Source organism: Nicotiana tomentosiformis, chromosome 8, assembly GCF_000390325.3.
Source record: "Nicotiana tomentosiformis chromosome 8, ASM39032v3, whole genome shotgun sequence".
Classification (NCBI taxonomy): domain Eukaryota; kingdom Viridiplantae; phylum Streptophyta; class Magnoliopsida; order Solanales; family Solanaceae; genus Nicotiana; species Nicotiana tomentosiformis.
This window is the reverse complement of record NC_090819.1, coordinates 107,776,704-107,791,776: the sequence shown is the minus strand read 5'-3', so window position 1 is coordinate 107,791,776 and position 15,073 is coordinate 107,776,704. Positions and strand designations below refer to the sequence as shown.

Here is a 15,073-nt window from a genome sequence, read left to right as displayed (position 1 = left end):
ATCATAAGTTTGTTATTTTTTTTTAATATTTAGTAAACATATATTCACTTATCAAAATTTTATCTATAACTTTAATAATCCAAGATTGAAATAATATTCATGTAACAAAAGAAAAGCCGAAAAATCCAAAAAATCCGACAACCGAACCAATCCAAACCGATATAATTGATTTGGTTTGGTTTTGATAAAATCCGAACCAACCCGGTCCATGTACACTCCTAGTTAATACTAATTGTAGATGAATGTTAATACTAATCGTAAAAGCTTTCTCCTTATGTCTAACACTTCGCTTATCGAAATTCAAACTTCTTAATTTTGATCGTAAATGTAAATATAAAATTTTAAATTTTATGACATAAAATTTACAAATCTAAAAACAACATTAAAAGTAATATAAGTCATAATAATTAATAATATTTAAAAGACACATAAAAATATGCGGTCAAACAAGGATTCGTTTGACTTTCGAAATTCGAACACTTTCACGTAAATTAGGACGAAGGGAGTACTAATCTATGTATCCCAGGATTGCTTTTATTTACAAAGCTATTTTTGTGGTAAAAAAAAAATACATATTATTCACAATCCATCTAAATTCTTCTCTAGTGTGAATTTCCGGTTGAAAACTTGATTTCTTACTTGACACAACGTAAAAATTAAACTGATCTAGATTACATATTTTAAGTAAACACATTCAAATCAAACTGCCGTAAGAGTCCACTTTTCAAAATTATATTCTCCTTTTTACTTTTAATATGTTGTTTACCTATTTGGCCATATAAATAGACATTATTTCACGGATAACTTCTTAAAATGAAAACCAAATTGGGATGAGCCAGGTATAAGTAAGGTGTTCCATTGAATGTTATATATGATAAAAAAAAATTTAATTATACACAACGTTAAATCCCTTTAAAATAAGAAAATATTGTAGTAAAATAATAAAGACGGTTCAAAAACTACTCTAAATCATAAACACAAATCCGAACCATAATATTCTAGTATTTTTTTAATCCTCTTATATAAAGTACCAAACCACTAATAGCTTTCCCGAATATATATATATATATATATATATATATATATATATATATATATATATATATATATATATATATATATATATGATAGATAGATAGATAATAGGCATTTTATTTTATCTAATAGACGATCAAGTTCAATCTTCCAATTTCTAATCTGAAAAAAGGAAATTCATCTTCAAGGAATTCTATTAGTTAGTTTTAGACAAATCAGTATCCCTTCTCAAGACTGTCATAAGGGTAATTAATTGATTAAGCTAAAATATAAAGATAAGTAAATAGGTAGACAATAGGTTGCAGCTGAATCACTCCAAAAGAGAGGCTACCAAACGGCTAAACGGCTGTTTAGAACGACTACCAAACAGTAAAATGTAAAAAGAGAGGCTTTTATCATAAATGGTTGTCTTATACGTTGCTATTAATTTGATACTGTTAACTACCACCAGCACAATAATGAACATGAAAAGCAAGCTTCACTATTTTGTGGTTTTCTCTCTCTCTCTCTCTCTCTCTCTCTCTCTCTCTCTCTGTTTGGAGGTTTTGGGGAGCATGTTTACACTCGTTAATGGTCATTTAAATTTAGTTTCTTATTAAGAAAAAACGATTAGACATTAAATAGTAGACAAAAAGGTCTTAAACGATTACGACAATCATTGAATAGCCATTTGGAAAAAAGTTGAATGTTTGTTGAGATATTTAATATTATGCGAGGTGATCACTTAATGGCGTTAATAAGTCTAAGTCGAGTAGTCATATAAAAGAAAAGCTATTCTTCGAGTAATTAGATTGTCAAAACATTGTTATTATGAAGATATATAGAAGATCCTAATAAACTCTGAAAGAATAAAAAACTAACATAAGCTAAATTTCATATTATTAGAAAGAATAACAATGATGAGAATATAAAATGATATGCCTTATAAGTAAATTGTTATTTAACTGTATTTGTAAAATAATTCTAGAGAAGATAAAATAACATATAAACAGAAAGGTAAAAGAAACAGAATTTAATCCGAACTCACTGAATTCACAATGTTTCCTTAAGGAATTTAATCCCCTCCTAGTACCTAAGGTTGTGGATTATTTCCTCCTAAGATAGAACGAATTACGCACTGGTGTAGCGATACTTCAAACACTAGTGTTTCAGCGAACACAAAGATCGGTAGCAAATCACACTTACTGTTGCTTTGTTTGTAGTTAAAACAATGCAGAAGAAAGGAGGAGAAGTCAGAAATTCGTATAGAAAATCTGAGAGAATGGACTGGTATTTATAGCCAATGTTGAGCTCAAACTGAAGAGGTGCAACTCTTCAAAACTTAAGAGGTGCAACTCTTCAAATCCGAAGAGGTGCAAAGTATTTCTTCAAATCTGAAGATCGAGGTGCAAATTGTTCTTCAATTCCGAAGATGTGCAAACTATTTCGGCCATATTGTAAATGTCTTTTACAAAAAGCGAAGGGTATATACTATTCCGTTGGATTTAATATTAATATTCTGTTTACAAAAAATCGGATATTTAATAACGTTTCTGTTAATATTTACTATTAACAAATAAATTTGGTCCAAAAAATTAATCAATCAATCATTTGACCAAAGCCAAAGCCGAAGCCGAAGGAGCGATGACGACGACAGCGCGAGGCTTGCCTTCTTCTTAACTCTTTAAGAGCTAGAAGAAGTGCAATTATATATATATACCCATCAAAACCTTTTCCTCTTCCAATATGGGACAATGTCCCTTTGTCAAGGAGGGAAACTCAAATATTTTCAATTTCCCTCAATTTCCCATTCACCCTCTTTTAAGCTACATTTAAGCTTAAAAAACCAACATAAATAATAGCTTAATTTTAGATAAAATAGTCACATAATTGATTTAGATTTTCTGAATAATTTCACGTATTACGTTCACATCTTATTGACACTTGTCTAAAAATTATTGTCACATGTTTAACTGGAAGGAGTTCTTGAGATTTGAGTGATCTAAGTTTATATAGATGTAAATAGTAGTGGTGCCGAAGATTTTCGTTTACAAATTTCAAGAGTTTTTTTTTCTTTTCTCTTGAGATGATAAGTGTCTTTTAACTCCAGCTGTTATTTTAAACTATATATATAATAACATTTGAACTCTTACTTTGAGAATAACTTATCTTGAAGCTAAAGCAAGTTAATTACCTTAAAGGTAATATAGTAAGCTTTATATGTGTTTTAACCAACGAGGATATTTGAATATCTGAAGCAACGGAAACTAAATGGGAAAGAAGAAGAGAACAAAACTATATATTCAGACTCGAGTGGCTTATATATGACGAATAAATGAGAAATTTATGAGTTAATTAAACGTATTATTTGCCATTGAAGGTATAACTAATTAAGTGTGAGTGAATTTGTTGTTGTAATTAAAAGTGGGGTGAACCTTTGTAAATTAAGATTTCATTGATTCTGAGACCTAAGTATCTTATTATTATTAGTAATCATTTTGTAGTTATAGATAAACTAGTCCCTAGTTATATATACTTAGCTAGCTAGCGAGGAAAATTACAAACAATTTATTAATAAATTAATAAGAAAAGTCTACGTAGATTAGGTAAAAGTCAGCTGAAAAATTATTATAAGTAAAAGACGGCAATAACTTGCTTCCAATAAATTACAAACAATTTATAAATTAAATAAAATATAAACAGCTTACTGAATAATGAGAATATTCTGAACATAGTTGACACCTATACCAATAAGAAACCTTTAATTAAATGATAATAGGTTACGCTGACGATTTAGCAAATTTATCACCATTAGTATAATGAGTAATACTATCAGATTTGTTTGAATTTGGCTTAGTTCAGTTGGATTTGACGATGAATGACAATTTGATGAATAAAAAATCGAAGTAAAAATATATTACTAAATCTTGGATCATCGCGCTTGGACAAGGAAGTTATTTTGAGTAGATGATCGGATAAGAAGAAAACTTTTGGCCAATATTATCCTTGATGAAAGGTCATTTGGCATTGTTAAGATTTTACCCTGTCAAATTATCTAAAAGTTAATCTCAATTTAAATATATATATAGTAAGTGCGTTATTACACGAAAAAGTCGGACAACTCATTTGGTGTAATAGATATAAATTACATTATTAGTCTAACATTTTTTAAATTATCGACTTAAAAAATCAATTATAATGATCCAGTCCATTTTCTTATATTTAAGTGAAATTAAACAGTGAATTACTTCAATAAAAGAATATGATTTTTCACCACCTCTTCATGCTTAATTAATAAAACTTTTATCAAATAAACTACTTACTCAATAAAAAATTATTACCTATTAATATGTTTTAATAATTACTGATTCTACTTCCAATTATTATTCTTAATAATTAGTACTAGAAATGTTCTCTATCTAACGCCCAAAAAAGGGGGAAAATAAATAAAGCACACGTGCGAAGCACGCCTTTATGCAACAATCAAGTAATAAAATATAATTAAAATCAAATGAGAAGGCCATCCTCCTAAACGACAACATGCCACGTAAACAAATCAAGAGCCGTGTATTCTATTCATCCAACGACTAAACCAACCACTTTTAGTCCACCCTCAAAATCACAAACCTCCTTCCCAAGATTTAGGCACCAATACTGAATTCCCATCACCAATTTTCCGAATTTTTTTCCGTTCACCGGAAATCAACCTCCGACATCTTTTCCGGTGAACCCCACCTCCTTCCTGTTAACAGTACATTCATCTGTTCTGGTCCCCCATATGTGCACAGGTATATAACAATACATAATATACATAACCACGGACATATATTCACACCGAAGCTTCCTTTTTTATCTCCATCTTTCTCTCTCTCTCTCTTTCTCTTTTCCTCTTTCTTCTGCCCATTGCTCAAAAAACTCCATTTACACATTATAAATACTTGCTTTCTTCAATATTGAATTGTTTTCTTCTTCTTCTTCTTCTTCTGCCTTTTCTTTCTCGACCAGCAGACTTTATATGATCCTGATAGTCAGTATATCTTTTTTCCTGAATCCTGTACTTAGGTTTCTGTTTATTCTACTTCACGTGTAGTCCAATTCGTATTCTGTTTATTTTCGTCTCGAAATAAATAGTGGTACCTATAACCTATTTAGTCGTTGCACTTTCTAAAATTGCAGACCTGTACAAGACCTCAAGTTTCAATTATATATTTGTGGAATAGGATTAGTTAGATCAATTTCTGAAACCATACAGTGAACAATTTGATAGTAGGGTTGGTTTATTTGTTTATATATACAGATGTCAACATCGTTGTGAAATGGTGTGAGTAGAGGTTTGGTTTCGATAAAAGTTGATAATGGCGTATAATCCGAATCATATGTCACAAGAAATGGATATGCACCATTTCTCTGATGAAAATTCAGCAGTTTTAAGGAGTATATTACCGGAACAGCTAGCTCAGTCCTCGCCGGACGTCAAACCGCTTGACCACCAGCAGCCGCCAACGTGGCTCAACAGCGCAATCCTCCGACAGGAAAGTCATTATACCGGTACCGGTGGTCGTGGTGTCGGTGAGAATTTCCTCAATTTGCACTCAAACTCGGAGTCGTCGGCGGCAGCGTCACAAGCCTCAAATCAGTGGCTATCGAGGTCGATTTTACAGAGAAACGTAAGCGATGTTCAAACATCCAATAATTCATCAGCCGTAATCGCCGCCGCCGATTTGAAGAACGACGACGGGAATAATAACAACGATAACGGGAACAACAACGCCGGCGGTCAGTTAACTGATAGTGAAGTCGTCGGTGGCGGCGGCACCGATGGAATTCTGAATTGGCAAAATGCTGGGTATAAAGCTGAAATTTTAGCACATCCATTGTTTGAGCAGTTGTTATCAGCACACGTGGCGTGCTTGCGAATAGCGACGCCTGTGGATCAGTTGCCGAGAATTGATGCACAGCTGGCACAATCACAGCAAGTAGTAGCGAAATATTCCACCCTTGGACAAAATATTGGTGATGATAAGGAACTTGATCAGTTTTTGGTAAGCTCTTCTTTCTTCTATTTTAACACATGCAATTGCAGTAGAATCTTTTATTTGTATTTGCAGTGATAGACTCTTGTTTTTTTAAAAAGAATTAGGTTTGAAATTTTACTTTTTTCTGAATAACTCTTCACAATTGAATCTGAAAAGTTTGTTTCTTTGTGTTTTATTGCTCTTTCAGATTTGTTTCTTCTTGCTTCTTGTATTTTATTGAATTAGGATGGTCCAGATATTCTGAGACTCAGATCTCCTCTGTCTAAATTTAATGTTTTTACCCCATCTCCTAGTTGGTTTTTCAGAATTTGTTAGCTAAAGTTTTTTTTTTTATCTCAGCGGTAAGTTCTGGAAAATGAAATAAAACACTAGTTCTAAGTTCTAACTTAAGGGTCGTTCGGCACGGATAACAATAATAATCCTAGTCAAGAAGGGGATAACTAATCACACCTTTGTACCAAATGACCCAAGTCAAGAAATCTGCTGCTGTGTAATTGTGAGTTGATATTTTAAAATTTTGAAATGAGGAGCTATTTTGATGAACATATAGGCTGGGTTTGATATCAGAGGGAAATAGTTCCAAATTCAAAGGTAAAATAGTACTAGTAGTAATTATCTTTGCTGTCCTTGCAACTGCTTCCTTATTTTCAATCACTGGTTGGTTGCAGATGTAATAGTAGTAAATACTATAACAAAGTCTTAGCTCATATGTCCTCTAAATAGTAAGACTGACTGAATAAAATGTCAAGTCTTAAAAGACTTGTCACCTGTTTTTTGTATTTACATAATTAAAGACAATGGCATGGGATCATTTTCTGTGGCTCCTAGTTTTCTTTTTAGAACAGGTTGGAATTTCTTTTTGGAATTACTAGCGATAAAAGTAGGTGTCCAGTTTTCAAGAAACAGAAAATAAATGAGGCACCAGCTTCATCCAACTGCAGGAATCTCAATTAATACGTTAACAATTCGATCATGTATATAAGCAAAAATTTTGAGAGAACTTAATTCATATTAGGTGGATATAGTCACTAATTATGGCAGGCTGCTACTTGTAGAGCTTTTGATACTCATGCCCTAATTCTAATGGAAGAAGTAAGTTTTTTATTTGCACTTTTATCTCATTAAGAGGCTTCTGATAAGGTAATTTCTTTAACTCGTCCGAAGGTTGATCAAACCAAGATCAGATGTTAAGTTTCAGCCTGAAAAGTTTCCTTCAATGCTCCATCTGAGAATTATAACCTACTTAATCAGTGGATTCAGACCATTGACTGCAGCATCTCAGTTTTCAAGAATAATAAGATACTATTGCTCTTCATTCACTGCTTTCTGCTAGCACAAAAAGCGCTGATGTAGTCATATGAGAAACTAACGTAATAATTATTTGACAAGACTACGCAATATTGATATTGTCATATTGATATGAAACATAAGGCCAAAGCTGAACATATGTTCTTCTGTTTTTCCTGATCAGGAAAGTGGATAAATTAGTATCTTATGATTTATTTCTGCTTATCTATATAGATGTATTTGTTTTCTGGAACCTTGTGTTGCAGTCTCTTTGTTAACTTAAATGAGGAAATCTGGTAATGCAGACTAATTTGGGTTTTCATTTATATCTACTACTAATTTTTATAAATAAGTCTAACATTTTATTATTGGCACTGTTTATGTAACTAACAAAACCTGCATTGTGGATCCTTGTACTGCATCCTCTTACGTGTTGATATATATGTTTAACAGCAAATAATTTATTTTGCAACACACGATTAATGACTCGGGACACATGGTTAGTAATCAGAACCCCCATTTGCCTTCTGGTCATCACTCTGTGATGTCCAGAAGATGACAGCCTTCCTTGTTTAAGAAAACAATGCAATTTATCACCTAGTAGAGTAGCCTATTCTTTTTGGCCAGGTCAGGACTTAATTTTCATGGTGGTCTTCAATACCTAAAACTATAAGCTTGTGGAAGTCTAGATGTGGTTTGGTTGCATATTAGGAAATTTAGTTCTTTACATTTAGGGTCTCTGAGAAATCAGCATATCCTAGGTTTCTATATCTTAGTCTAAGTGTGGAAATCACTTAGGCAGAGCAGAATCAATTAACAAAGGAAGTTTATAATCTTTCTGGCCAAGCAACACCTTTTTATATGGAGTAAAGAGTGCAGCCTGAGTGTCTGGAGCTTGAGTTATTTTTTACATGATTGAAATAAAAAGAAACAAAATAATAACTTTCAGGCGAATATTCCCTTGATGTTTACACTAACTGCATCTTGCTCTCAGGGCAATATCTTTTATTCATAAACCAAATCTGAAAATAGCTTAATGCTAGAGCTTACTTTTGCTCTCATTTTGTTTTGTAGACACATTACGTGCTGTTGCTTTGTTCTTTTAAAGAACAACTACAACAACATGTCCGTGTTCATGCAATGGAAGCAGTTATGGCTTGCTGGGAGATCGAGCAGTCATTGCAAAGCTTAACTGGTAGGCATCCAATATTCATTTTGGGGCATTTTCATGGTTACTATTTACATATGCCTATTGTGGTTTACTGTTGTCGATTTAATATTTGCTCAGTGTGTGTTTGGAGAGTGAACATATATTGCATGTAAGTTCAGTCTGCCTTTTACCTCTGTTAGAAGTTGAGAAGGCTTGGGGGGAAGTAAAAGCAGTATGTGAACCTACTTCATATTTTTGATCTGGCATTCTTGATTATCATTTTTTTTAGGTGCCTTTCTAGAACAGAAAAACTGTAGGATAATAATTTCATGTCATTTGTTCAAATTTTAACATTTGATTTTCAGTGGCAGAAACTTTTGCCACTCTTTATTCATTAAGTTGGGTAAGTTCTTTGACATATATGTGTCTACTCTGCTAGAAGTATCAAACTAGACAGTTCTAACGTCTGTGGTTGGTTTCGGAAATTGCAAGCATGAAAACATTGTAGCAATGATCATCACGTTGAGGTAAACTATTGAGTTCGAGTTTTCTCTCTGAATATCATCACGTACAATTTGAAAGAATTTCTTATTTGATGTTTTAAGCTTCAAATTAGACTACTTAATATGTAAATCTTCTCATGCCAGTCACACAGTTGAGGAAGAAAAAAGGAAAGTAATTTATTATCTATAGTAAATTGGACTTGTCTCTTTCAAAGACAATATCTTTTCCTCCAATTTGTTGATACTTCTTTTCCGTTTGAGGCTGATAAAAACTCATAACTGGCAGAAAATATGACCTTAATGTGTGTACTTCGCTATTCAGTATGGTAGAATGCACTTCCTTTTTTCTCAATGACCATAAACAATTCTTAACCTTAGGACTTCTGCATGGCTTCTAACCAATTTAACATTTCACGCAATTTAATATTTCACATGTTTCTTGTTTTATTTTTCTTTTGTATTATCTAATAGAAGAGAGGTCTTTGTGAATCTTCCTTAAGCTAACTGGTATCTCTTTTCTTTTTATCTTTTCCCTAGGCTTTTCGGGGTGGCCAGATTTTGATACCTTGATAAAGAATGTTTGAGTTTTAGACAATGAACTGTATATTTTTTAGCCACATACTGAAGTTAATATTGTTTCTACATGCTGCTTATGCAGGAGTTTCTCCAGGAGAAGGTACAGGTGCTACAATGTCGGATGATGAAGATGACCAGGTGGATAGTGAAGCCAATTTGTTCGATGGAAGTTTAGACGGTCATGACGGCATGGGCTTTGGTCTTCCAACAGAGAGTGAGAGGTCATTGATGGAGCGTGTGAGGCAGGAGCTAAAGCACGAGCTGAAACAGGTAGAGTTTTGCTATGATATGTTTTGAGCTATTCTGGCCCCTATTGTTTTATCAGACTGTGTTTAACTCATCAGCCTCCTCCTCCTCCTCTCTTAATAAATAGGGTTACAAGGAAAAACTTGTGGATATTAGGGAGGAAATTCTGCGAAAGAGAAGGGCAGGAAAACTCCCTGGCGATACTACCTCTGTCTTGAAAGCGTGGTGGCAATCACATGCCAAGTGGCCATACCCCACTGTAAGTTCTTAATTATCAATCTTCCATTCTGATTTTCTTGACCTATAGACTAAATGGCATCCTTTTGTGCATTTTGCACTTGTAAAAGCACACAAATCACCGGAAAGTTTAATTCACCAAAACTGCACCTTTAGCTTATTAGGTAAAGTCTGGAAATACATTTTTTTTGTGGTGTCATCTTTCAAGAGAAATTTAGCTGCTAACTCGTATCAATCTTCGTGAATTTACAGTTATCTGTAATGCATCTAGTGGCTTTTACATGGTAGATCCAAAAGGAAAATGAGTTGATGACATTAACTTGGTGCGATAAGTTTGAAAAATTAGTCTATAGCCGTATCTTTGCTCTGGTTATTACAATTATGCTCTTGCTGCACTTATAACCATCTACTTTCTTTTGTGGTTAATTTGTACACTTGCAGGAGGAAGATAAAGCTAAACTGGTACAAGAAACAGGCCTTCAACTCAAGCAGATAAATAATTGGTTCATCAACCAAAGAAAAAGGAACTGGCACAGCAATGCTTCCTCTTCTACTACTTCGAAGAGCAAACGCAAAAGGTAATGAAAGTTAAGCATATGTAAAAGTTTCTTTTTTCTTAATAAACTGAAAGTGATTTCTGCTAACTTAATTCGAAACTTATCCAGGTGAAACTGCAAACACTGTCATACAAGGGAAGGTATAATCAACTTATTAACAAGCTTCCTTGGATATTTTTGCTCGTGCGTCCAGCTCAATTAGCATATGTGATATTAGTAACACAGTACTATATAGTATATAGAAAGATGATCCTTGATGTGGCTGGATCCAAGGACTCATTCACTTAAAGCAACAGGTCAGTTATTTCTCAACTGCAGAAGAACTGTTAAAAACAGGTGCTAGTACTGCTTACATTACGCGCTAGTGGTTTTCGTATAGTGATCAGATGGGGAGGGATGATGATTAATATATATCAATCAGCTCCGCTTTAATCACAAATTAGTTGGGATTGATATGAATCGTCTGTATTCATTCTGCGTGGATTGAATGGGCGGAAAAGTCAGTGACTCATAACTCATTGCTGACTGATATTACAACATTTTTGTTACTACACTATTTACAATATTTTTGTATGGGTTAGATGTGGGGGTGCACAGTTGAATAAGCTCGGTTTCATCAATAACTTTTCTTGTAGCCATGTAAGATTGACAAAATGTGTACGCTTTCTTATCTCTATAGTTGGCTCATATCATGTTTTTGTTTACAATGTGGAAAAAAAAGAAAAAAAGAATATTATGGTGGTGTTAATATTATATTATGGATACAAATATGTGCATGGAAGTTTATATATGCTGACGGAATTCGCTTAGGTTCAGAAATGATATTTTCCTGAACTGTTTTGGTAAAGTTTAAGATGGAAAGTGGTAAGACAAATAAAAGAAAGGTAACTTATCAACCGAAATTGATAAGTTTTAAATTTTCAATAGTTTTTGCAAACAACCAAATATTAATAAAGAATCACACGTTTATATTTGCTTATTTAATATGTTTAAATGTAAAAAGAATCGAAAATATGCTATCTTTTCTGAACTTTGATTTGTAGAGGTATTGATCTAGTTTCCCTCTAGTTTTTGTATTTTCCTTTTTCTAAATAAACATAAACTGGTTCTTTAAAAAACATATTAAAATTGTAACTAGCAATGAAAAATAGAGTGTCTTAGTGAGATTCAAAATCTTTTTGTTTTGGGCAACTACATAAGACTGTCATTTCTGAATGATAAAGAAAAAACATTCTTTAAAGAAGATGAAAATCCATACATACATCGAACATGTCATATGGAGAGTAAGCCATATGTCACAACCTTTTACTTTCTTCTTGTTGAACACAAAAACATGCAGGGGCGGGCCAACATCATCGGAGGGCTAAGCAAAATCTTAATAAGAGGTCTTAATATATATATAATTTAATGAACATCGTTTTTAAAAAAAATAGACAAGTGAGGATGTGAAATTAAAAAAAATGAGACCTTAGTTTTATGAAATACAGAAAATTAAATGAATTTAACGTTGATTGCATCACAACTGAAATAGGAGAACCCAGAAAACATAAGTGACTCCTTTTTTTTTTAGCAAGTCCCTTTCTATATTTGGTAACAATTCAACTTTAGATTTTTCTTTTTACCATTAATGAGATGATTTCTAGCCCAAAAACTTCTATGATTTATTTAAGATTATAAGTTTCAAAAGCCTTCCTTTATTTCATAAAATCCATGTCCAGTCAAACACTTTCATATAAATTGGGACGGAGAGAATATAATTTATGTAAGAAAAATAAATAATAAGTTAGATTATTAGATATAGTTACGTGACCAACTAATGAATAGAGAAATATAATTAAGTAAAAAAAGTAAAATAAGATTGACAGAAAACTATTTTAGTTATATTAATTAGAGGAAGAAATTAAGTTATTAAAAATTAATATCACAATAAAGAAATAAATTTATCAATAATAAAAGATAATTATATAAATAATATACTACTATGTATAGAAAATACTAGTAATTTTGGGGCCCTTAAATATTTGGGGCCTAAAGCAAGTATTTCACTTGCTTTAGAGTTGGGCCGCCCCTGAAAACATGACCATACTAGAAAAATGTTCCTCGAGTTCGAGCAAATGCAATGTTTATTATTGCAGACAAAAACAAAAGTTAGCATATATACAATCTGCCCATACATCATTAACGAAGATAAAATCCACATATATGGAGAGTAAATACCACTATAAGTAACGTGTTATAAGGTGGGATAGATGGATACACACTTAACTAGATATCTCGGGTTCAAACCTTGGACGGACGAAATTTTTCGGTAGGAAGTATTTTCATCTTGGATGAGTCATACGTGAAAAGTCAAGTTAGTGAATTTTAAATGCGAGATGGTTAAATAAATAAAATATTACTTTCAGACTCGTGATGTTTGAAAAAAGGGAATCTAAAAACAAGTGATCTGATATATCAACGCTTTCTCTTCATTTCTTAACTTTTCCTTTATCTAACAGTAGAATAATTATCCATATAAAACAAAAATGAATACCGTTTTTTCAGAATTTTTTAGGACCTTATCACCTTATTGTTGTCATTATAGCAAAGCCTTGTCATTCTTATTTCTCAGCTTTCTTTTGTTGCTTTGAAATACTATATGTTATCCCATTCCAAATTGAATATTGAGTATCTCACGTTGACTATGAGCCTATGAGTTATGGAACTACAAATCTTTCACTCGTTTTGTTACGAATATTTGGAGCTTCATAGACTACAACGGATGAGATAAACTTATTAATCTATCGGCTCATGAACCCTAGCAATGCTCATTCATGTAAATACATTAGTTGAGACGTGTTCATAATGTTAAACTAGTGATTGATTAATTGCCAAGTATAATTGCGTCAATAACTCTAATTATATTTGTTGCAATTTATAGGTTAAAAATTAGTCTAGATATTTATTCTTTAAGAAAATTCAATTATGCAACAACAACAAACTCAGTGTAATCCCACAAAATAAGGAGTGAAATGTACCTATACCTTAACCCTACCTTACGAAGGTAGAGAGATTGATTCAGATAAACTCTCGACTCAAGCAGAAAAAGAAAGCAGAAACAAAGAAAATTTAATTATGCGTATATAAATATATGTACAATTGAATGCGGCGAGTGCGTCAACAACATCCGCCACAAAGAAAACTTATATTTGGTAATTTGGAATAGTGAAATAGTACATCATCAATAGAGAATGGTTTGACGATGTGGAGCTGCAAAACGAGAAGCAAAATCAGGATAATTTGGACCATCGGTTTCTCTAATATAATCACCATTATCAAAATTATCTGCATATATAGCTTTTTGCATCATAATTAATTAAGGGTAACCCTCCTTTTTTGTTTGCCACTAATATTATTCGAACGTGTAATCATGAAAATCCTCTTCTTAGTAGAGGCGGATCCAGGATTTGAAACTTATGGGTTCTTACCGTAATTTCAAATTAATATGCAATAATATCTGGGTTCACAGTTAGATATTTACAAATATTTAGTAAATTTTTTAATATAAATACATGATCTACGCAAAAGTTACTGAGTTTTCGGGAACCCATAGCCAATGCTCTAGGTCGCCCCTGCTTCTTAGCCGCTACTAATACCTTCGACTTTAGCATGTTTTCTTTAATCCCTTTTACCTCCTTTTCTGCTTCTTCCTCTAGCACTAGCAAGCACGTACTCAATACATCCTTTTTTCCTCTACTTCTGAAACTAAGCTGCCGTATTAATGTAAAACATCCATCTTCTTGCATGGTAAAAACTGCAGATAATTATGCTCCCTTTGTTGCCTTTTTTGTTCTTCTATTGTACGTATGAATTTTGGCTTGTATGCGGTGGGACGTATTTATTACTCTCTTCGTTCACTTTTACTTGTCCAATATACTAAAAATAAATTTTCACTTTTACTTGTTCATTTTAGCAAATCAAGAGAAAGATAAAAATTTTTTTCTTGTTTTACCCTTATTATATATACCTACTAATTCCCCAAATTATTTTTCAATATTTTTTGAAATGCTATCATTAATATGGGTAAAATTGTAAAATACATACTTTATTTATTTTTTCTTAAAGGGAGTACAAACTCAAAAGTGGTCAACTAAAAATGAACGGAGTGAATATTAAGCAACTTGTTTAAATTATTACCTTAATATCTTTCTATAATATATAGTTGCAAGTCAAATCAATTACCTTAATTTCCATATTCAACCACGCCGCAAATTTTTTGGGCACATTGGCTTATCAATAATATGAAGATGATCTTGGTATAAAATTCAGAATTATTTTATTATTAGTGAGAAAAAACAAGGAGGTCAAGGTTAAAATTGACTATAAGCAAAAATTATCCGTGCTGTTTATTGATTTTAAAATCAAACACACGTTTTAGATATACATCATATATACCTTTGCAATGAACCAAACAAATCACAAGTACTA

At 32.3% G+C, this 15,073-nt stretch overlaps 1 protein-coding gene across 1 annotated transcript; it reads left to right on the top strand.

Moving 5' to 3' along the window:
• Window positions 1–4,621: 4,621 nt before the first annotated feature.
• On the top strand, window positions 4,622–11,360 carry LOC104110255 (homeobox protein knotted-1-like 3). Its single transcript, XM_033659717.2, has 7 exons — window positions 4,622–4,802; window positions 5,312–6,056; window positions 8,412–8,532; window positions 9,649–9,836; window positions 9,940–10,071; window positions 10,491–10,627; window positions 10,715–11,360. The coding sequence occupies exons 2-7, from the start codon at window positions 5,370–5,372 to the stop codon at window positions 10,716–10,718; spliced, it is 1,269 nt and encodes a 422-aa protein (XP_033515608.1). The 5' UTR covers window positions 4,622–4,802; window positions 5,312–5,369; the 3' UTR covers window positions 10,719–11,360.
• Window positions 11,361–15,073: the final 3,713 nt, after the last annotated feature.

What these genes read in the sequence shown, in the direction of transcription:
- LOC104110255 (XM_033659717.2), top strand. Translation starts at nt 5,370, where the DNA reads ATGGCGTATAATCCGAATCATATGTCACAAGAAATGGATATGCACCAT. An exon ending in GTCATTGCAAAGCTTAACTG is followed by an intron (nt 8,533 to 9,648) that starts GTAGGCATCCAA and finishes CTGCTTATGCAG; the next exon opens with GAGTTTCTCCAGGAGAAGGT. An exon ending in TAAAGCACGAGCTGAAACAG is followed by an intron (nt 9,837 to 9,939) that starts GTAGAGTTTTGC and finishes CTTAATAAATAG; the next exon opens with GGTTACAAGGAAAAACTTGT.